The 21,335-nt window shown below is 45.8% G+C and overlaps 1 protein-coding gene across 2 annotated transcripts in view; it reads left to right on the top strand.

Moving 5' to 3' along the window:
* The first annotated feature begins 1,302 nt into the window (after positions 1-1,302).
* mylka (myosin, light chain kinase a) overlaps positions 1,303-21,335 on the top strand; it is a 36,944-nt gene continuing 16,911 nt past the window's right edge. Inside the window, exons 1-12 of one of the 2 annotated variants that reach the window (XM_067255937.1) lie at positions 1,303-1,484; positions 6,033-6,189; positions 12,120-12,327; positions 13,239-13,284; positions 13,641-13,806; positions 13,967-14,132; positions 14,234-14,255; positions 14,388-14,899; positions 14,989-15,192; positions 16,040-16,174; positions 18,368-18,520; positions 20,524-20,661. In XM_067255937.1, the coding sequence (XP_067112038.1) occupies positions 6,037-6,189; positions 12,120-12,327; positions 13,239-13,284; positions 13,641-13,806; positions 13,967-14,132; positions 14,234-14,255; positions 14,388-14,899; positions 14,989-15,192; positions 16,040-16,174; positions 18,368-18,520; positions 20,524-20,661 (1,903 nt within the window). In that variant the 5' untranslated portion in view covers positions 1,303-1,484; positions 6,033-6,036. The remainder of the gene's footprint in view (positions 1,485-6,032; positions 6,190-12,119; positions 12,328-13,238; positions 13,285-13,640; positions 13,807-13,966; positions 14,133-14,233; positions 14,256-14,387; positions 14,900-14,988; positions 15,193-16,039; positions 16,175-18,367; positions 18,521-20,523; positions 20,662-21,335) is intronic. The other variant, XM_067255946.1, reaches the window with a different exon arrangement.

Here is a 21,335-nt window from a genome sequence, read left to right on the forward strand (position 1 = left end):
GCACCAGCGGTGCCCCGTAGCTCTGTAGCGGGCTTGGTTACTTACAGAGCCTGGTTTGTTTTGTCTGCAGTTTTGTTTGAGGCAGCGCTCTCAGAGAATGTTTACTTTTACCTTTCCTGTGGGGGGTTCCTGATCCACTTCCCATACAGGGGCCAGTGGCTAGGGTGGTGGTGGGGGAACGGGTGGGGTGGGGTATATAGGAGTTTCCCTATTAACACACACACACATCGAGCATGAAAAGCTTTGAAATGGATAAAGACTGACTGGAGAGCACTGTGGTTACACTAACAGGCTAACGATTATTATGCCACAGTGATTCCAGTAAGACTTTTGTGCTCTACAGAAAATGCACCAGAGCCCTTCTAGCCCTGTAGATTCCTTTTAGGATTGTGACAAGTCTTCCCTACATTTCTTTGGTAGCTTGCAACGTTTAACTTCACCATAAAACATCCTGTCTGTTAAGCTATCGTGATTAACCCATCCCATCTGAACACATTATCATAAATTCCGAGCCTTCCATCCAACTCCAGCTGTTGATGCTTCAGTGCATTTTGGTATGATAGACTTCCACTGGCTGCATTTTCAACAGACAACTCCAAGTTTTCCCTCTCTCTCTCTTTTTCCGGCCATGTTTCCTCTTGACTGACTGGCTGGCTACTGCTGCCACTGGGGAGTGTTGACAGACTGTGAAATCAGCTGTGTGTCACCGGGTGCTGCTGTGACGGCCAGCAGACTGAACAGGTGGTTTCACCATTCAACCCTCGCAGCCCGGATCCCACACGGACCAAATGACCATTCCACATGTTCCTACGTTGTCTCCTCAATTGTGCACTCTGCAATTCCACGGCTCAGGGAAGGAAGTGAAGAACATGTTTAGCCTGAAGAACCCCGTAGCCTACTTCTCCGCCGTTCTAAATGAATATCCTGCAGAGGTAAACCTGCAAGATAGCTGCAAGGTGAAATCTTTCAGGACCACTAGATTTCATGCGCATGGTTCCACGTTACATTTTACCATGTGCCAATTAACAAATTCCAGAGAGATTCATTTACATAGGTGACATTTGTGTAGGCTTACAGCAATCATACCCACCCAGGCTGTTCTTTAAACGTGTTTTGAATTGGGTTGAATCGAAAATGTTGTTTAAAAACGGCATATCGTAAACTGTAACCCAATCTTAAACAGAACAGAAACTGCTCATTTTCTGGACCTCCCCCTTTCACGTTCCAGCAAGCCATCCACGACCAATGAGAAGTCTCAGTGAATGTTGTTAGGACAAGAGCCAGAAAGTTTGATATCGCCGAAGAAACGCTCAGGTTTCTGACAGAGGTGGACGGCGACAGGTCCGCGGAATAGTGACTGTTTTGATAGTGTCCCCTTGCCTGGAGGAATTGAGAAGAACGACACAGAAAGAGCGGAGCAGAGGAGAAGCGGTAAAATATTATTAAGACGCGCTTTCCGGCTCTCTTGCCAACGTGCTGTTTTGGTGAGTCCAACTGTAGTATTGACCTGCATCTGACTGATCACAACTTACCTACCTTGGGGGAAAAATAAAAACATATAGTACTACGTCTTAATCAGAAATATTTTAAACATGGTAAGCATTTCGGCTATATTGTAATTTAACATGCAACCTGGACCAGCCATTCACTTTAAAAGTTAAAATATTATAATAAAATGTACTTAAGATACTCCATGTACAGTCATACAATATTTTAAACGAAATATACTCTAGAGCATAGATACAACTTATATCAACATTTGCACAAACAAGTAATCAGTAGCCTTAGTATATGACCCAGTATTTGGATAGGTGAGTTTTTCATCACGTGTTACTTAAGTCCCCAGATGAGAACTATGCGGAATTAAACAGGGAGGAAAGTGATTAGCAGTCTCATCCTATCTGCTACTGATCTGGTGGACAAATTTAGTGAATAGTGCCTCTAATATGAATGTTCATGTTGATGGCATAAGGTAAGAAGATGCTTGTAGTTTAAAATGTGTTATCTTGTTAAATGTTATGCTATAGAATATTCTCTTTATTAAGTTCAAATACCGCATCAACAACTGAATACATTTATTAAGGAATAATATGACTGAATGAATGAAAACATAATAGACAGAAGAACAAATGTCAGTCCAGGCAGTAGACCCTGGGTCTCGGCCATTCTTCCTGAAGCTCAGCAGATCTCACCACGGTGCCTGGATTGCAGGAGGAGGTATAAAACAGATGGAAGGCAGAAAACACAAGTGACAGTAGATCATGGTTCTATGTTCTTCTAAGACTCAGTCTCAATTGTGATTGTGTGGTCTTCTCCCAAACCTCAAGTGAAATCTCAATTATTTTAATCAGATGGACAGTAACGGCGTCATTCATCACTGAAAGGGATTAAACCGAGAACATCCACACACATAATTGCTGGAAAGACACATAACCCTGAAATATTTACAGATATACCCTTTAATAATCCCGGCTAATAGCTACATCTTCCCCTGTGTCCTGCCAGCTGTTCTCTGGAAGCCTGATACTCTGGCTGGGAGTTTGGCTCTGGTCTGAGACAGTCTTGAGCTGCAGCAGAAGTCTGGAGTCAGCATTCTGGTCTTCAGCTCTGGTGACTGACAATGTGGCTCAGTAATCTGGCTGTCAATACAGCCTTGCCGAAAAGGCTACAATAGGCACTGGGAAGCAAGAACAGGCGAGAGGTACCCACTATAATTGCATTGAAGAACATTAAATTCAATGCGTTGAATAAGTATCTTTTGATCTTGAAAGCTGGTGTGGGAAATGCACTTGTAGAGAATTGTGCTCCATCATCCTTTGTTGGGGCCGTGTTACTGGGCTGCTAGTCTTATCTCAGTCATGACAGTGTCCTCTGTGTTCTTCCTGCTACCAGCGCTTAACCCTGTGTGTGTGTGTGTGTGTGTGTGTGTGTGTGTGTGTGTGTGTGTGTGTGTGTGTGTGTGTGTGTGTGTGTGTGTGTGTGTGTGTGTGTGTGTGTGTGTGTGGGGGGGGGGGGGGGGGGGGGGGGGCATTGTCTCCTGTGTTCTCAGCTTGCTGTCAGAAGTGTGTCACAGAGACAAAAAAAATATTTAACAGTATATTTAACCGAGAGAATCAATGTTCCCAGGACACAGGTTTGTGAGGTGTGATAAGTCTAGTGGGAGACAAGGCTGGCTCTGTCTGCATGGCCTTCACTGCAGGTTATCTCATCCTACAAGACTTGTCGTTGTGTGTATTAGGTGTTCACTAACACAGGTGCCACGGCTGTGTACTCTGTCACAGAGGGTACAACATATTTGCTCCATGTGTTCCCTGTTTGTCTTTCTCTGACCTCTCACCCTTCAAATCTCCCCTTTTCAATCTCTCATTTCAATGAATGCTCATTATGGAGTCACACAAAGACAGAATTCTGCAATGGTACAAAAAATTAGAAGACTGCGATTGATAGATTTCAAAACTTTTACAACATATTTGGAATCCATTTTGACAATAGATTTAGAATCCTCAAAGAAATGTCCTCCACTTATTCTTTTGCACATTTTTACCAATACTTTGCAGTTATCTCTAATGAACTAAATCAAACATTGTTCCCTTCTGATCCCACACGGCTCTCATACATGTTCCAAGCCTGATGTCACCATCCATCCATAGCAGGATAAGTAATGAATCAGATCTGACTGAGGGCCATTCAAAACAGCGTTGGTCAAATGAAGGCCAGAGCTGCCTGTGAATGCGCTCTGCTGAGTGTCAGCACATAAAGAACCAGCACCATCCCCTATCTCTGTTTTCCAAGCAGAGATTAATGGAACACTGGTCTGTCTGTGGCGCCGCCGATAGCAGCCTGATATTGTTCTAGCAACGTGATAGATAACGCCACTCTGATACAGGATAATCATGTTTTCACGGGATGTAGCAAAATTGGAAAGAATCACATCATTTTGGTAAAACAGAAAAAACGTGGACATTTGTTGATGCTGTGCACGTATTCAAGATAAGTTATTAAGTTGAAAAAGATTGAGTTGATACAGCGCACCAATGATTTGCGAGTTTGGTTGTCAGTTATTGTTAAAGGGATTGTTGTCTCAGTCAGGGAACTGTTTATGTTGATGTCTGTGGTGTGTGTAAGTCAACATGAAGCAACCCTGTGTGTGTGTGTGTGTGTGTGTGTGTGTCTGTGTGTGTGTGTGTGTGTGTGTGTGTGCGCGTGTGTGCGTGTTTGCAAATGTTCACAAAGCCGAGGTTTACATTCCACCTTAAGGTTATGACCTCACGTTGAGTCTCCCAGTGTGTGTTCCCCATCTCTGTTTCCTTTCAATGGGAAACTACTGAGACACTTGTGAATCAAACCCTGTAGTGTCTGGTTAATTTGCACCATGTGTGCTTGTAGGAGAAGCGTCATACAGCCATGTATTTGCTAGTTGAGGAGCCATATTTTCCAGAGATACAGATAGAGAGAGAAAGGTAGAGAAATCCTAAATCAAAGAAAGCAATAGGTTTTAGGCCAGACTGAGTTAAAAGAGACAATTGCATAAAGTTCTGTGTACATGACATTAAGTCATTTAGCAGACGCTCTTATCCAGAGCGACTTACAGTAAGTACAGAGACATTCCCCCGAGGCAAGTAGGGTGAAGTGCCTTGCTCAAGGACACAACGTCATTTTGCACGGACAGAATCGAACCGGCAACCTTCTGATTAATAGCCCGATACCCTAACCGCTCAGCCATCTGACTCTAGTTATGCTGTAACAGATCAAGCACTGCTGTGTCTGTCTCCTTGCTAATAACCTGCCCCATCGCTCACTGACTCAAAACAAGCACCTCCTCAGCTCAGGAGAGGGAGACAACCAAAAGAGGAAAAGAAAGAGATATTGTCACGTGTGTGGATGAAACTATGAGGAATGTGATCTTTCCCCCCCCCCCACAGATGCATAAAACAAAAGCACATGCTCCTCACAGCCACCTGATCTTCTAACTTGCAGACTATACTTAGAATGGAGAATGAAACTCCTTACGCAGGCCTTCTAGGCATCTCCGAGAGGAAGTGTGTTTGTTTTCTTACCCTGTGCACCCCTCTGTGGTTCATCCTCGGAGAGACAGGCTGCGTGTGGAGCTAGCTATACACCAGGCCTAATGTTTACACCTCCCTCTAGATTACATCTCCTCACTGCAGTGATTCTGATCACACACTCCATGGTGGGCTTAGCCTCCAGCATAACAAGAACACCGTGGTTATTATAATACATTGATCGTATTCACTTAATTTCCATTAGGGGCAGAACTACAGTATATACGTTGAGAACATACCCATGGTATCTCCTCACTCACAATCTTAAAGGGTTAAGGTGGTGTGAAATGCCTTTGGTATGATATATGAATATGGTTCAATGATCTTGTACTTATATGGTGAGGCATTCGAATCTCCACTGTAAGTCCAAGTCACATGAATATACGCATCTCTGGTTATGGAGTATTCACATTCTAGACCGTCACGCATGTGTAGCCCGGGATGTGATAGCTCTGCCTGAGACTGACTAATATTCTCCAAAAATGTCCCCATTGGACCACCAGGATGTCTTTCTTTCCCCAGTGGTAGATGATTGAGGTTTGAGAGTAGGATCTGTGTCCCACCAATCTTTCAGTCAGAATTAGTTCACTTACTTCCTATTACGTTTTAATCAAGTGCATGTTGACTTTATCCCAGAAACATGTTGAGTGTCTGAGAATGTTGAATCCTATCCTGGAAAGTAAACACCTGAGGTATTTCTCAGAAAACATGAGGAAAAGGAAGTCCCATATATTTCCTAATACCTCCCTAACTACTTCTGCAGCCAGCAGTGCTGGCCTGCCAAGGCTGAGCTTATAGACGAGGGGAAACAAGTTAAAAACTGAGTTCATGGTTGTACAGTATATCATAAACTCAAGGTGTTGAATACAATTAGTCTTCACAAAGAAGGATACCGTTTCATGGACAGGAAATGGGCAAATGTCAGATGTGAACTACCCAAGTCCTAACAGAATTCTAACTTTTTGACAGAAATATGGCCGATGTGCAACTAGTAACAAACACTCGGATCTCCAAGACCAGCTTGACGCTAGGCAGAGGTTCCCCTAGCAACGAGCCTCCAGCCTTTACCCTGCCACCCCGCAATGCCCGAGTTAGCCTGGGAGGGACAGCGCGCCTTGATGGCAAGGTAAGTCACCCTCACACACACACATACACAGTACAGTAACACTCCACTGGTACTTTTGTACTGTAGCAAAAGTAGCTAACTCTTAGTCTGCATTCCTGTTGGCACCCCACACCCTATGGCCTTCAACAGCCCTGTCGTCCTCCACCCCGGTTGGAGTACATTTCTATTGTGCTTTGAGTGAAGGTGCTGAAGCGGTCTTTGTTGCTCTTGGGTCAGAGTCAGATGTTGTCCCGCTATCCTCTTGTTAGCAGGGGGTGGCTGGGCCAGGCTCCTTCACTCTCCGTCTGAACCAGCGTCACTGGGCTGTTCAGATAACACAGATAAGAAGGAGATCTAGACTTGTGGGGTTGAATTTCCTGCCTGTATTCATCTGGGATTTTTTTTTGTCAGGTTATGCTAGTTAGTGCTCTTGTGTACTGAATAGTTCCTTCAACAAGCAGACCTCAGGACATGGTCTCAGATTTTCTCTCACTCCTGACTTTTGTCCTTCCAACAATTGTATTGTTACATGGTCTACTGCACATGTCAGTATACAGTATATCCCTGTTGTCTGTCAAACTAGACAAACTCTTCTAGATGTGTGTGTGTGTGTGTGGTCTGTGTGTGATGTTTTGACACCTCCTAGACCCGGATGGTCTGCGGTGGTTTCTGCTATCCTTGTTATTCCATCAAGTCTGTCAGAGCGGGCAGGGAGTTTGATCTCCACTAGAACCCCTGTCTGTCTGCCTTTCTGCCTGTTTGTCTGTCTCCCTCTCTCTGTCTTTTTGTCTGTATTTCTTGCTGTCTGTCTTTCCTTCTCTCACTCTTTCTGTCTTATTTTCCTTCTTTGTGGTCCAGTACAGAGCACAGTGGCTGCCAGGATGCACCATGCTGTCATGGTCTGTGGGCTGAGCTGGGCTGGGCTAGGCTGGGCTAGGCTGGGCTAGGCTGGGCTAGGCTGGGCTAGGCTGGACTGGACTGCCAGGCTGCCATTGTAAAATATAAAAATGTGTTCTTAATGTGTTCTGGTTAAATAAAGGTTATACAAATAAATAAACACAGCACATTAAAGCACAGCATAGCTGAGACCATAATGTTGAGATTAGCACAGGTCAGGATACTATTTACCCCAAACTACCCCATACCGCTAACTATCTTTTTACTTCCTCATATGCTTTCAAATACCACAAACAGCAACCCTAAACTACCACCTCAAACTACCCTAACTGCCCTCAAAGAACCCCATAAAATCAAATTAAACTAGCCGGTGTCATCATTGAAGTATTTCATGGAAAAAGCCCCCTAACAACCAGTGAAGGTTCTTGATTGTTAGATAAATATACTTCCTTATTTAGCTGTATATGGAATCTGGTAGTAGTTGTTAACACATGTGCACCACTAGCCTTTGCTCTACTGTACACACAGCACTGTAGCTCCTGACCAGTCTTGATCAGCAACACAGGAAGCAGATGCCCATCTAATCTACTGGTTTATTTTCCTTCATCGAAGGAAGTTGATAGAATATGTACAGTAAATCAATTCCACATTTTAATGGTTGAAATGTGTGCATTGAAATGTAAACACATCTCCACCTGACACCAGTCCGACATTATAAAGGGAGACGTTTAGGCACATGGTCTAATGAAAATGGCTGTTCTAAGGAATTTGGCCCTGGATGGCATTGAGTATTGAACAGTCCCAGTCGCTGTAGATAGAGCTATAAGAAGCACCATCCAATGTGGGATGTTGACGGATGCTTTATTACATCTATGTTAGTTATAAGTTCTCTATGTACAGGATCTGCAGTAGACAACGGTAATCTTCCCCTGGGCAAACTGCTCTGTCTGGTGTCTGGTGTGAGCGTCTCTTGTTATGACCCATTAGCAGTGTGACTACAGTAATGTGGTATTATTTACTGACTCCAAACACAGACATCTGGGCTTGTCCTCGCTCACATTCTTTTCCTGTAGGCTGCACCAACAATAACACTACTTTCAGTTGTTATTCAGACACCCTTAGTCGAATGTGTAACAGTTGTGCTGTCCTAACATCTTGCACTGACCAACAGAGGAGGATAGTAAGTGAAACTGTTTACATGTGTTGTATGTACACTGCATTCTTAAATACACTTTTGGATTTCCATTGCTGCTTACGGGGTTTCTCTAGCTCTCAATGCCACGGAAATACTACTGCTCAATCCAAGACCCAACAAGCAGCTAATTAAAACTTGACGTGAATATCCGTTGAGAGGGCTGAAGTCATGGCTTGTTAACGTCTTTTATAAGGAAGGAAACATCCTCTCCTTTAATTTGCTGTTTTAATTAATCCTTTGTTATGGTTGGACCAGGATGAGGGCTTGTTAGCAGGAGCAGAGCAGGGAGAGGAGAGGTGGGTCAGTGCGATCCCTAAACACCCTTCAGCGCCTGCTCCTCAAGTAGAGGTTTGGACGGGCATAAGCAAAATGGCAGATATTCCTCTTAGCCCACCAGAGAACATTGCCTGCAATGTATCTAGCTAACACCTATCTAGATCCGTTCAGGTTAGCGTGAGTGCCCGCGGTGTTAGGGGTTGTTGTCTCTGGCCAGGGTCAGCAGGGGTCTGTGGGTGAGGGGCTACCTTAGCTTAGCCTGGTTGGAGCTGGGTGAGAGTGGACCTATGGAATGCCCTCTAATGGGGATTAAAATATCTTCGGTCTTGTGACTCTCAGTTTCCTGGAGGGATGGTTCTTTTTTCAGAACCGCTGGAGCAGAACCCAGACGGTCCCGGTTCCACTTGGATGATCTGAGACAACGCAGAACTTTCTTTCAAGTTTTTCATTTGGGGTGTTGCAGGGCTCTGTTTGGAGCCTGTTGTGCTGCACCATGCTCACCATAGGACCAAAAGGACCCGGAGTGTGTGTTGGTTCAGGGAAAGAATCTTAGTAAAGGTGGATTTAATGAGAATTTACATGCAAAGATTGCGTTGGATGTACCTCAGGAGCATTTATAAATCTCAAGTTTAGGATTAAAAGCGCTTTGGACGTCTGTCTGCCAATTGCTACGCACACACATAGGGCCTCCCACGTCTGATTTATGAAGCAGCTTGAAGCTCAGATCAAAGGCAGCAAGTGCAGTAAGCGTTCCTCTGCTCCCAGGAGCCTATAGGGTGTCTGTGGGTTTGTTACTTTGAGATGTTTCTCCCAGGCAGCATCCATCACCAGTGACGACCCTCAGTCATCCATCTTCTCTTCTCGGGGCCTGTCTAACACGGAGCAGAGAAGATCCTCACCTCTCCATCCTCAAACAAAACACATGTCCATTGAGACAATGTCCAACTTTATTTAATCGGTTTTTTTTTTTTATACATTTCTTGTTTTGTTAAAGAACCATATACTGTATAATTGCGACAGTAGTGGAGACTTGATGTCTGAGGACAACAGTCTGTATAACAGTGGTCCTGTAGTGTCTGCCTGCTGATCCAATGTGCGGTAGCTGATGTCCAGTGAGTGTCCCTAAAGTGCCTGTCCAGTATATGGCATTCTTCTTGTAGTGTTTCATGCACCAGAACCATGGTTTTAATCAGAGCCACTTTTGTCGAAACAAGGAATCTGGCCAAGTAGCATGCTGGTGTGACTGGTGACACTGACAATGGTGGTCTCCCCTACAACTTTTTTTTACCTCTCCTCTATTCCGCCCCCCACACATTCTCGATCCATAAGTCTCTCTCTCTCTCATTCTCTCCTTTTTCCTCTTTAATGCGGTGCCGGGAGAGGCAGTGGTTCTGCAGCAGAATGCTGTATTACATAATGACTTTACCTCAGAGGCAACAGGAAATATATAGGAGGTTTGGGAGAGGGGGAGGAGAACAGTATGTTTGGGAGGGAGGCTCCATGTGAAATCTGTCAAGGGGATGTAGGTAAAGACCTACTAGTGGCTGGTTGGCTGCTGGGCTATTGAAAGCAGATGTTGGCTAGGCTGGGCTACTCCTCCACCCTCCAGTCCTCCAGTCCTCTCTCCCCATTCCTCTCTCTCCTATGGCCATGTGTTAGAGAGGCCATATGCTTGTACAGGTTATGTTCAGATGTCTCCTACAGTACATTACAATAGGGTCCATTACATGGATATCATCCATCTCCCTCAGCTGTATTCTTTTATGGACTGGCCTTTTCACACACAGCCGAAAAGCTCTAGGTAGATCACAGCAGGTACAGTAGAATACAGAAGTTAGCGATCAGTCTGTATCATGTTTTCTCAAACCCCTGGCCAGATGGAGACAACTTGGCTATGTGTTGTTGTTGGGGTGTTTTATGTTGCCGAGGGGAATATATGGAGACATTCAGTATGTATCCTGTGGGTGTCTGGTAGTTACTCTTCTACAAACCTTTGTAGAAGCAAAATGGGTATGTAAAAACACTACAGGTGACCAGCCAGACCATTATTTCTCCCATGGAGAATGGAACTACAACAAGGACTCTCTTAAAGCATTCCGTCTTCTATGGTGGGTCCTATGCCAATATCCCTCTGTCGTGTACTGGAAGAGAGAGTCTTGTCATAATCTTAGTTTTTAACCGGTATACTTGCGACAAGTCAGACTATAGAGCTGGTGTATATTTTCTGGCTGCAGAGTAGAAAAACAACCCAGTGTTTTTCATCCACTTTGAATGTGAACTTGGTCTTTGTGGATGTTTGAGGCGGAGAACTTGACCGCAAGAAGCTTCACCAACCAGAAGTCTGTTCAAAATGTCTGTGGCCAGCTAGAGAGTGAAAGTCCAGCAGCTGAAGTTTTCAAGGAAATGCCAGTGTCTGTTTGAGTTAATAAGGACTTCTAAACCTAATATGGCTGTTTCTGGGCGAGCGTAAGGACAACGTGGTAATACAGAGGTAATGTTTGATTGAAGCTGAGAGGAGAGGCTAGCTTGACAGTCTGGAATGTGTGTGGTACAGTAGAATAGAAAAGCATGCACTTTCTTTCTTTTGCCCTGCTTGGAATTCGAGTCCCATATGGACCGAATCTATTGTCTACTAGCTGTCGGCCCTTATTAATTTGTATGTTCAATCTGAAATTAGTAACAGCTGTAGTGGTCAATGATTCTCTCCACCCTTTGTTTCCTCGATAAATCTGTGTGTGTGTGTGTGAGTGTGTGTGTGTTGTTTGTTATAGCTATGTATGTGTAACAGTTCTTCTTGTTTGGCTTCGCCATGGTCTAGTGAAGTATGCTGTTCTAACTTCATTCAGTAGGTGAGGGGGAGAGGGCCTCTGGACACAACACCAGTGGAAACTGCTAGAGAAAGTGTGTGTGTGTGTGTGTGTGAGAAACAGAGAGAGGGAGATGAGGATAAAGAGAGAGATGGAGTCAAAAAGAAAGAGAGATGGTCCACACTATATTAGTTGTGGCCCCTGCCTGCCTGACTGGAGATTTGTGATGCTTCAAAGGACTCAGTGAAAACAGGCTGGATTCAGATCAGGATTAGCGAGGTGAATTTGAGAGGAATCAAAGAGAGCCCAAAGAGAAGCTCCTTAAGAAAGACTTAAAGTGTGAGAGGTGCAGTTGTTCACATCAGGTCTGGGCCTGTTTTCATGGCTTCTGTTTCACAGAGACACAACCTTTATTAGAACACCCATGTGATTCTGGGAACACCATTCAAAGAATGAGGAAGTATTGGGGTTAATCAGTAATGTCTAGTACTTAAAAAAAAAATGTGTGTGGGGGGGGGGGGGGGGTAAATGACATAGTTTGTTGAATTTGAATTTGTTCCTGTTGTTATTGTTGTCCTGAGAGCCAGTCAAGTTCTCACAGCCCGTGGCTTCTTGTATTCTGGGGATGACAATGTTCCGAGAAGATGAAAAGGAATATGTGAATCACGCTAGGTCTTTGTACCATTGGCACCCACAGTACTTGCTGGACATCACATTTTTGTCTAAGTGGAATGGTTCTTTCTCTTCTGGACCCACAAGTCTCTGTCTGACTGCAGGTTAGAGGCTACCCTGAACCCCAGATCACATGGTACAGAAATGGAAAGACAGTGATCAGTGGAGAGAGGCTCATCATGGAACAGAGTGTGCGTGGAACCTTCAGTCTGGTGGTCCAAGGTGTCCAGGAGGAGGATGGAGGGCGTTACACCTGTGAGGCCGTGAACGATGCTGGCAGTCGGCAGGTTACCGTGGAGATCACCGTAGAAGGTACTGCAGAATGATATTTTTCTGTTCTTGCCGAAAATCCTAAAAAGAAAAAAGCTTTGTATAATGAATAGAACATGTCTGCGCCAGATATTTTGAGCACCAGCATTTTCATGTAACCTAATACACATACTGTAAGTCTCCACATATAACTGACGGCAGGCTTTCATGCTGTGCCCAAGTGATGTTTCAGCTCAATAACTCAGTGATGATAGGGAGGTTAAACATTCTCTTCAAAGCGCTTGTTGTTGAGTTATTACAGATGATGTCCTTTTCATACCCCACCCTTTCAGTAGGAACTGATCAGAGTATCTCGCTAAGCCTACCATTATCCATGGACGACTTGAACTTCCCCTTCTAGTTTAAGTAAAAAAGATGTAGCATTGGCAGACTTGTCGTTCAGATTCTTTGGCATCCATTGCCCCAGCTGCCTGGTCTTTCCCACTTCCTGTGGTTCTTGTGTGGTTAGTTTACATCAGCCATGACGGAGGGGGCACTCCACCTTCCTCACAGGAAAAGCTGCAGCACGTAAACATTCTGACATACTGTACCACTCTGTTTAGATTTACTAGCTCATAAACAGCTATTTACACACCTCCTGCTAGCTAAGCACAAACTGAAACATATGGAGCCTGCCCTCAAAAGAGCAGGTTGCAGCACACATCACCTATTGCGTGAATCGAGATATGAACCATTGAATGAGACTTCACTTCCATTTATGTTTGTAGTTGCCTGGGCTTGTGCCAGTGGTCTACTTTCTTTCACTCTCTCTCTCTCTCTCTCTCTGTCTCTCTCTGTCTCACTCCCCTTCACAAACTCACTTTCTCAGTCTCTCTTTCTCGCCGCCTCACTTTTGCTCTTTGCTCTTTTCTTTTTAAATTCATAATCTAAGGTATGTTTTCTTCTCACTGCAGGGAATGCTGGAAAGAAATATGGCCTCTCTTCTTCCACTAGAGGAGGGTAAGTCTGTTGTTTTATTCCTCCTGGGCCGATTCTTTCTCATTTTTCTCTCCTCTTGGGTTGAATAAAGGCAATCAGATTGCAACCATGTTTAATCTTCAGGTTATAAATAATCTAGTGAGATAGTCAAATCGTTGTCCAAACAGTGGGTGTTTGTGCAAGTGATGCTATTGAGCAGACACATATTTGGAGGATGATGTAGTGTGTAGCTAAGTCTTAGTGAGTGAGCAGTCTGTACTTTTGCCAAACTTTCTGTTGCGGTCATGCCTTAATTATGAATAACCATACAGTTGACGAGTGGATGGCCATGGAAATGGGACCAGTTTAGTAAGAAACTCTATTTCCCATGATTCCAGTGGGCGTTTTGGAGTCCCAGCTGTGGAGAACCGGCCCAGTATCTGGGGTGAGAGCCCCCCCAAGTTCATCACCAAGCCGTCTCGCACCTTTGCCCGAGTTGGGCAGAGTGGCAAGTTCTCAGCTAAGATCACAGGGCGACCCCAGCCCCAGGTCACCTGGCTCAAGGTCAGACTCAACTCCACTCCTCTCTCTCTCGCTCTCTCTCTCTCTCTCTCTCTCTCTCTCTCTCAATGCCATCTCTCTCTCTCTCTCTCAATGCCATCTCTCTTACTCTCTCTCTTCCTTCCCGCCCCTCATTCTCTACACCTCTCTCTCCTTCCATCAGGGTGACGTGGAGATCCAGTCATCGGGTCGTTACAGCACGGTGGAGAGGTCAGGCATGCACTTCCTGGAGATCCGTGAGGTGTGTGTGGAGGACGCAGGAACGTACACCTGCTCTGTGACCAACAGCGCCGGGACAGCGTCCGCCTCCGCTGAGCTCAACGTTCAGGGTGAGCCCCAGGTCCACCTCCGCCTGCCTTCTAGGGTCCTAACACGGGTGTACAGTCTTCATGAAAACCTCCCTACATTTGAAATCTGTATATCTTTTCAGGTTCGAGTAGTGAGCCTGCAATGTGAGTATACTGGCTCAGCATTGAGGAATGAGGTGTTATTCCACTGAATTTATTTAGTTTATTTATTTTTTTACCAGTTCTTTAACTGTGCTTTTTACAGTGACATGTTGAACATGTTGACTTTGTTTTCAGCCCAAGCCCCCTGGGTTCTGTAGTTCCTTCCCCAAAGACAACTGACTCTCCTGAAGTCAGGCATACCAGCAATGGCCCCCTGCCAGAGGCCAGACCCCCCATCAGGACCACAGACAGGTCTGAGCCCAGAGAGAGACAACCTCCCCAGGCCAGGGACACCCAGGAGAAACCCTCGCCCTGGAGGTCCTCCCTGACTCCCAAGCCCACTGCAGAGCTGCCGGAGGGGGCAGAGAGAAAACCTAGGTCCCCCTCTCCTAAGACTCCTGGGGCTACTCCATCACCCCAGTGTGTGAGAGGGCAGCAGTCCCCTGCCAGGACAGAACTGGACCCCCCCAGGAGAACCACAGTGAGACCCCCTCCAGAGGTGACCCCGCCTGCAGACACCAGCAGAGAGAGCAGGAGGCAGGCCAGAGCAGAGAGAGCAGCAGTGACCGAGGTTCCACCCAGGTTCGACTCTGCCCCTCAGAATCAGGAGGCTGCTGAGGGGTCAAAGGTCACCTTCTCATGTCAAGGTACAGTGTCACCATTCCCAAGCAAAGTTTCTTGAAAAATGTCACCGTAAATGTTGAACAAGGCAGTTCATCTCCTCACGTCTCCCCAGTGTCTGGTTCACCTGCTCCCGGCGTGGCTTGGTTGAGAGAGGGCCAGCCAGTGAGGCCCAGGCCTGGGCTGAGCCTGCAGCAGCAGGGGCGCACACACTCCCTCGGTCTGGAGGGGCTCACCAGGAGGGACGCGGGGACATACAGCTGCACCCTCACCTCCCCCTCCGGACAGGTGTCCTCCTCCTGGACCCTCACTGTCAAGAGTAAGCACCGTCATAGATTTAAAACCTTCTCTTGTCCTCTGGCTGAGAGAAAGAATGACATATTAGGGCCATGGAGGTGTTTGAATATTAGATTAGGACTCGTCAACCGTGGCCCTTGGCTCTCAAGGTGTCTAATTGGGATGCAGTAATGGGTATTTGTCTTTTTGGCCCTGATTTCATGCATTCAAATGTTTTATTTTCAAGGGTACCACAGGTTTTTGTGAACCAGTGGAGTAGATTGGTAGGCCTTATAGGGGTACAAATGTGTTCTGTGAATAAAGAATAAATTGACGTTTGGGAGCTGAAAGAGCAGTATTTGGCTCTGCCTTTGGCTCATGAAAGTGACTCAAGTGTAGCTTCAGTCCAGGCATGACCTTGACTGGAGGATTACACGAGTGCATAGACCCTCATTCCTCTACTACGGCATGGATTTGGGCTGCTTTCAAACACAACGAGACTGCTGTTAGCTTTGGACATGGCTGCATAACCTAACCAAACTTGGTTGTTTGTTTAATGATAATCAAAGTGAATGTGGGGGTTTTGGACTATGGGACGTTTCGGTCCAGTTGTACTGGTTTGGACAAGACAGACCGGCAAGTCAGAGGGCTGTAATTAACGTTGTTTATTTTGACAGAGAGCGAGAGAGAATTTAGTGTTTAAGAATGCACATGCAGTGCAGTATAGTGCACTGATGCATTTGATCAGGTTTGATGACATGAGATTCCTTGTAGAGCCTTGCCCATCACTAACAACTCAAATCATTCTTGTCAACGTACACCCCCTAGTGGATAAATCACGCCATTGCAGTTTGTCACAGCGAGCTCTCAGTGAACCCTCTTCCTTGCAGGTCCGAGAGTGGAGGGCAAGGCCCCGGTGTTCAGCAGTGTGCTGAAGGGCAGCCCGGTGACAGAAGGAGAGGACCTGCAGCTGCAGTGCTGTGTGGAGGGGAGACCTGCTCCTCACATGTCCTGGCTCTTCAATGGTGAGGAACAACTGAGTGGGCTAATTCCTCCACAGTTCACTCAATTCTAAGCTCACGGTCCGTGGATTTAGAAGGCATTGGATGTTTATCAGTTTGCTACAGAGGCAGTGTCCACCGTTGTTTTTAACCTTCCTTTTTAGAATCCTTCAGGAATAAATTACTTCACAATTTAGGAAATATTATAGTTCTGTCAAGCTCCTGCTATGTCCTGTTCCCGCCACTAGAGGGGGATAGCTTTCCTGTTTCCTGACGTCTTACACATCAGGACCAACTGACTCAGCCCCTCTCCATAAAGAAAAAAGGGTTGTGACAGGGTGAATGGAGATTAAGTTGAAAATGTCTCAAGACATCCAAAACCTCTTGAGCAAATGAATTTATAGGAGGTTGTAAATGATGGTATGTCTGTCCTTTACTGTGTTGTCTGTGCCGGACCAGAGAACCCTGTAAGATCTTTCTTGCCTGCTCTTCCCAAGAGGGCCAGACTCATGGTTTGTTGCCACTACCACTCCATCAGAGACGACTTTTTCTTCAGCTAAAACGATCGCATTGTGTAGACAGCTGAGGGTACGGCTGCTGGATCTGACATTTTATGTTCTTCAGTCTGGTTTCACCTTGAATCCTTGTGGAATGATTCTGCTCTTTTGGTTCTTTCTATTTCAACGTTACATTCTATGTTATAATGGTCTATTGGCTATTGGAATTTTGTACTTTAACTCAAAATCTAAGGAGTGATTATTAGTGTTACTCTACTTGATGCAGTTATTAAAATATTTAATTTACTCCTAGAGAAGCTTCACAGCAAAAGTCAGCATATGACCTTTCCTCAGAGGAACCCAGTTATGATGTTTTAGCATGCCGTAGGGTTTCATCCAGAAACCGTAAACACAGAAAATCTAACTAGTAAACAGGATACACATGAAGTGGCTGAATATGGATTTGGCCTGAAGGAGGGTTTTTTCCATTGGTTAAATAGAAGTTGATGCTGTGACTTGGTTAAATAAAGCACCGTGCTCTGTAGCCTAACAAAGGTTTATGCTGAGGAACTAGCTTACATAGTTTCCACAGCTTCATGTTCTGTATCTTTCCCCGTCTAAGCAGTGCTGGAACTGTTGATGTTAGCCGAAGGCCTCTTCAGAATGAATGGATGGTTAATGACAAGGCACTCTTCACACAGGGAAAGAGATTAAAGAGAAAGAGGGAGAGAGGAACAGAGAGAGTGGAAAAGAAAGAGAGAGAGGGACAGGGAGAGAAAGAGAGAGAGAGGCTGATCCTGATGCCCAGCTCATGCCTCTCCATAGTCCTCTGTTGTACTGGAAGCTAGCTGTGGCCATTACACAAATATGAAGGTCCGGTACCATATAAAGGAAAAACATGCATCGCTCCCTCCTGAAATATAACACCCAGCCTGACTTGGCAAGTGTTTGAGCTTGGAAAACAGACATCTGAGATCGGACTCTTACTGGAGCAGGCTGATTATGAAATACCTAGCTACCTAACGCCAGGAAGGACAGGGAAAAAAAGAGGAGAGAGCCTTCCTGGCTAATGCCCTACTTGGGATGAGGTGGTCCTGTGTCCAGCGAGCCTGGAGGGCAGTTTGGAAGGGTTGGTGGCTGTGCATCACAACTCATTCTGGTGGCTGGAACACAGAGCAGCTCCTGTGTACAGTACACGACTGGGAGAAGGGTAACAGTCATCAGACAGAGTAACATCTTGTGCCACTGTATCAATCAGTTGCTATGACCTACAGGGGTGTTTATACCTTACAAGGTTCTGTTGACGGTGACACCGCCGCCGCTTACTCAGCAGATTTGTTGAATGTAGAATTGATGTAGTGTATTTTTAGGTCGACGAGCTCATTGTCTGTTCGAGGAATTTTACATTCTGGTTCTGTATCTCTGACGCATACTCATCTCTCTTCCCGTAGGAAAGATCTAGAACGACACAGTGCACCATACTTCAGGCTCGCAAGTGTTTTAGCCCATCTCTGTATCAATACAGATCTCTCTTTGTTTTCCCTCAATCAACTTGAGGTGACTTGAGTCCGAATCTGGCCTGGTGTGTAGGGACTCTTCGCCGAGAGTCTCAACTCAGTAACACCTGTCTGAGACCACTGAAAATGCTTTCCTTGTTTAACGACTCTTTCTTTTTCTTTCCCTCTCTTCCCCCCCCCCCCCCCCTCCTTCCCTTCCCCAGACCAGCCCATACCGAGTGCTCGTTCCTCCTTCGACAACGGTCTGGCTCAGCTGACGATCCATGATGCTTTGCAGGACGATGAGGGTCTGTACATGTGTGTGGCGGAGAACAGCCACGGGAGAGCTGTGTGCAGCGCCAGAGTGGAGGTCAAAGGTGAGCCTCAAAGACCTCCTTTACTTGGTTGTCTGTTTTTATTTGGCCTGACATGTTCACACCGCCACACACACTGCCAGATGGTAAACATGGGGGTCATATAAAATATTTTATTACACTGGGACCATTTCAATCTTTAACTAAATTGAGAATGTGTCCAAGCCATGAGATAGGAAATGTGCTTATCTTCCCAGAAAACATTTGATTAGGAAGCCCCCGCCCCGATATGTCTCCATTGAGACTGGCGGGCTGTTTGATAAGAAATGTGAGTATTTTGGGGATAGTGACGTGGCATTGGGCACAGAGGGAGAGAGGGAGAGAGGGAGAGGAAAAGACAGAAACGTAAAGGAAACATCTGCTCCCTGTCCTGCAGACCAGCATGCATCTGGTGTCAGCGTGGAGGGCTTCATTCATGGCAGAGGTTAGGTTTTTTCCCTGCTCTATGTAGGGGTAAAAATACTATATGAAATACCAACAGTTTCCCACACAATCCAGAGCCAGTGCACAAGCAAAAGTCTGAGATTGTAGTATTCAGCTGAGACTGCCCCTGCAGAGGAGATCAAGGGGAGTTGCTAGTTTGATCCTTCTACACACCAGCTGTCCAGTCCAAACATATTGCACTCATTTCCCAGACCTACACAATTCCTTTTCCCAATTTGAAGCAGCAACTTGAGTGAAGAGCATCTGGCTTTACGGTTTGGATCTAATCTCATTATGGGGAATTGCCTTGTACAGTGTGGTGCCAAGGGATGCCTTTTGGCTTCAGCTCAACTGTGTAAGACTGTCCAGCTATGCGCACAACAAAACGATCCACCATGGCTTCCCTGCTGCTTCTCTCTTCTATACCACGCAGGTGCCTGGTATCATTCAAGGGCCTGTTTAAGGTCCTGGTTCTGTCTAACTGTGTAAACGGTTCAGTTACTGGCAGGCAGGGCCAGGGCCGCTGGTAGGGTGGGTGGGGAGTAGGGTGCTGATGGAAACATGCTGAAGATATCGTGGATCTCCCTCTGGCATGCTGGATATGTATACAGACTAAGGGTGTGTGTTTATGACAAATCTGTAGCCCCCCTCCCTCCTCCTCCACTTCTGTTGGGTCCTGACGTCCGCAGGGTTCCACTCCCCAGATTTATGGACTGGTGGGGTGGGAGAGGGGCGAGAGAGGGAGGTTGGGGAGTTTGTGAAGGAGGGTTAACTACGTAAAACCAAGCACCATACATGGTGTGCATGAGACAAGGAGAGGAGACCGAAACGGTCATTAGCTCTGGCGCTCTCTCTTTTCCCTCATCTTCTCTTCGGGTGAGCGTTCCGCTATAAAGAAAGTACCCGTCTTGAAAGTCTGTTGTCGTTGGCCTGTTTATACTCGGTTCCCTCCCTTCTCAGGACCTGTTGTCTGTGCATTTGAACATTTTCAAATATTTAGTAACATCATGTTGGTGGCACTTGCATGTCATAAGCAGTTTCATCTTTTTCCCTTCTAGTCATAGTGGAATTGGTAGTCAAGCAGTTGGATCTACTGATTCTGGGAGACCTTGGCACACACAGCTCCCCAATCCCCCAGAGTTCCCCCAGGCCATCTTTAATGAGATTAACTCAGTGTTTACATACTCAGGACATGCACCTCACAAGCTGCCAAGAACATCACACAGTGGGCGATTGGAATGGTCAGATACACTCTCTGTGTTTGGTGTTAGAAGCCCATGCTATTAATGATGGGATTAATTCCCCCCAAAGAGGTTCAGATTCATTCCAACACCCCCAAAGGATTTCTGTACAATGACAGCTAAGCGAGGGAAGTTTTGGGGGAAAATCTGTGGTGACAAAAAAAAAAGGTCACCAGGTCACCAAAAAAAAAAGAAAATCTGTTTTTTGTTGGGCCCTTATCTAATAAAACGTTATCAAAGATGACAGTGGTGGGTTTAACTCAAATCGGTAGAATGATAGCAAAAAAAAAGAGTGGTTTTACTTCCCATACCAGAGTCGTGTGTTGTTTGTCTCCCGTTCAGCCAAGAAGCTGTCCCAGAGGAGCGAGCCTGGGGGACCTCATGACGCTAAGAAGCCCTCCGCTCCAGTGTTCCTCCACGCTCTGAAGGACCTAAAGGTCATGGATGGAAGCCAGGTCACCATGACAGTGGAGGTGACAGGTACGGTGCCACGTCTTCCTTTGTCCCTTCTTCTGTCCCTGGTGTGCATCCTTACACACCATGGAAATGTGGATGCCTATACTGTACAGTATGGCCAATTATCTGTTTGAGTTGAATAAAAGCCCCCCCCCCCCCCCCCCCCCCCATCGTGAAAATTACTGGTTTTAAGTGGGAGCTGAAGTGTTGTGATGGAGCAATGCATGTTTGTTTCTCAATACCTTGGTCCCGTAGCTCAACAAGTGGAAACCATAAAACTGGAATTGAATAAGCAAACACAGGGGATAGAAAAACATGGCCTGGACTTTCTGGTATCACAGTCCCAGTCCTCCCAGCTGATCCTAACCTACTGTATTTCATAGGAGAAACACTGGGCTTTGGTTGGGTTTTGGTTAAGGCTTAGTTGTGTTTACATTGTGTTTTAAGTTGAGGTTTAGCTTGGGTTGTGTTTTGGTTGCATTTCTGTTGTGTTTGCACCACTGTGTTTTCTTTATTACTGTGGTATTTCCTCTGAGGCCTCCAGAGATAAGATGTTTGGTTTGGTTGTTTCTCTACATCTGCATTTCCTCTCTCTCTCTGGCCCCCATGTGACCTGACAGCCAGGGGTGGTTGGAGGACCCTCACTATCATCTTGTTTATGAGATGAGCAGGGGGGGCCTCAGGGGAGCCAAATGAAA

Source organism: Osmerus mordax, chromosome 2 (assembly GCF_038355195.1).
Source record: "Osmerus mordax isolate fOsmMor3 chromosome 2, fOsmMor3.pri, whole genome shotgun sequence".
Classification (NCBI taxonomy): domain Eukaryota; kingdom Metazoa; phylum Chordata; class Actinopteri; order Osmeriformes; family Osmeridae; genus Osmerus; species Osmerus mordax.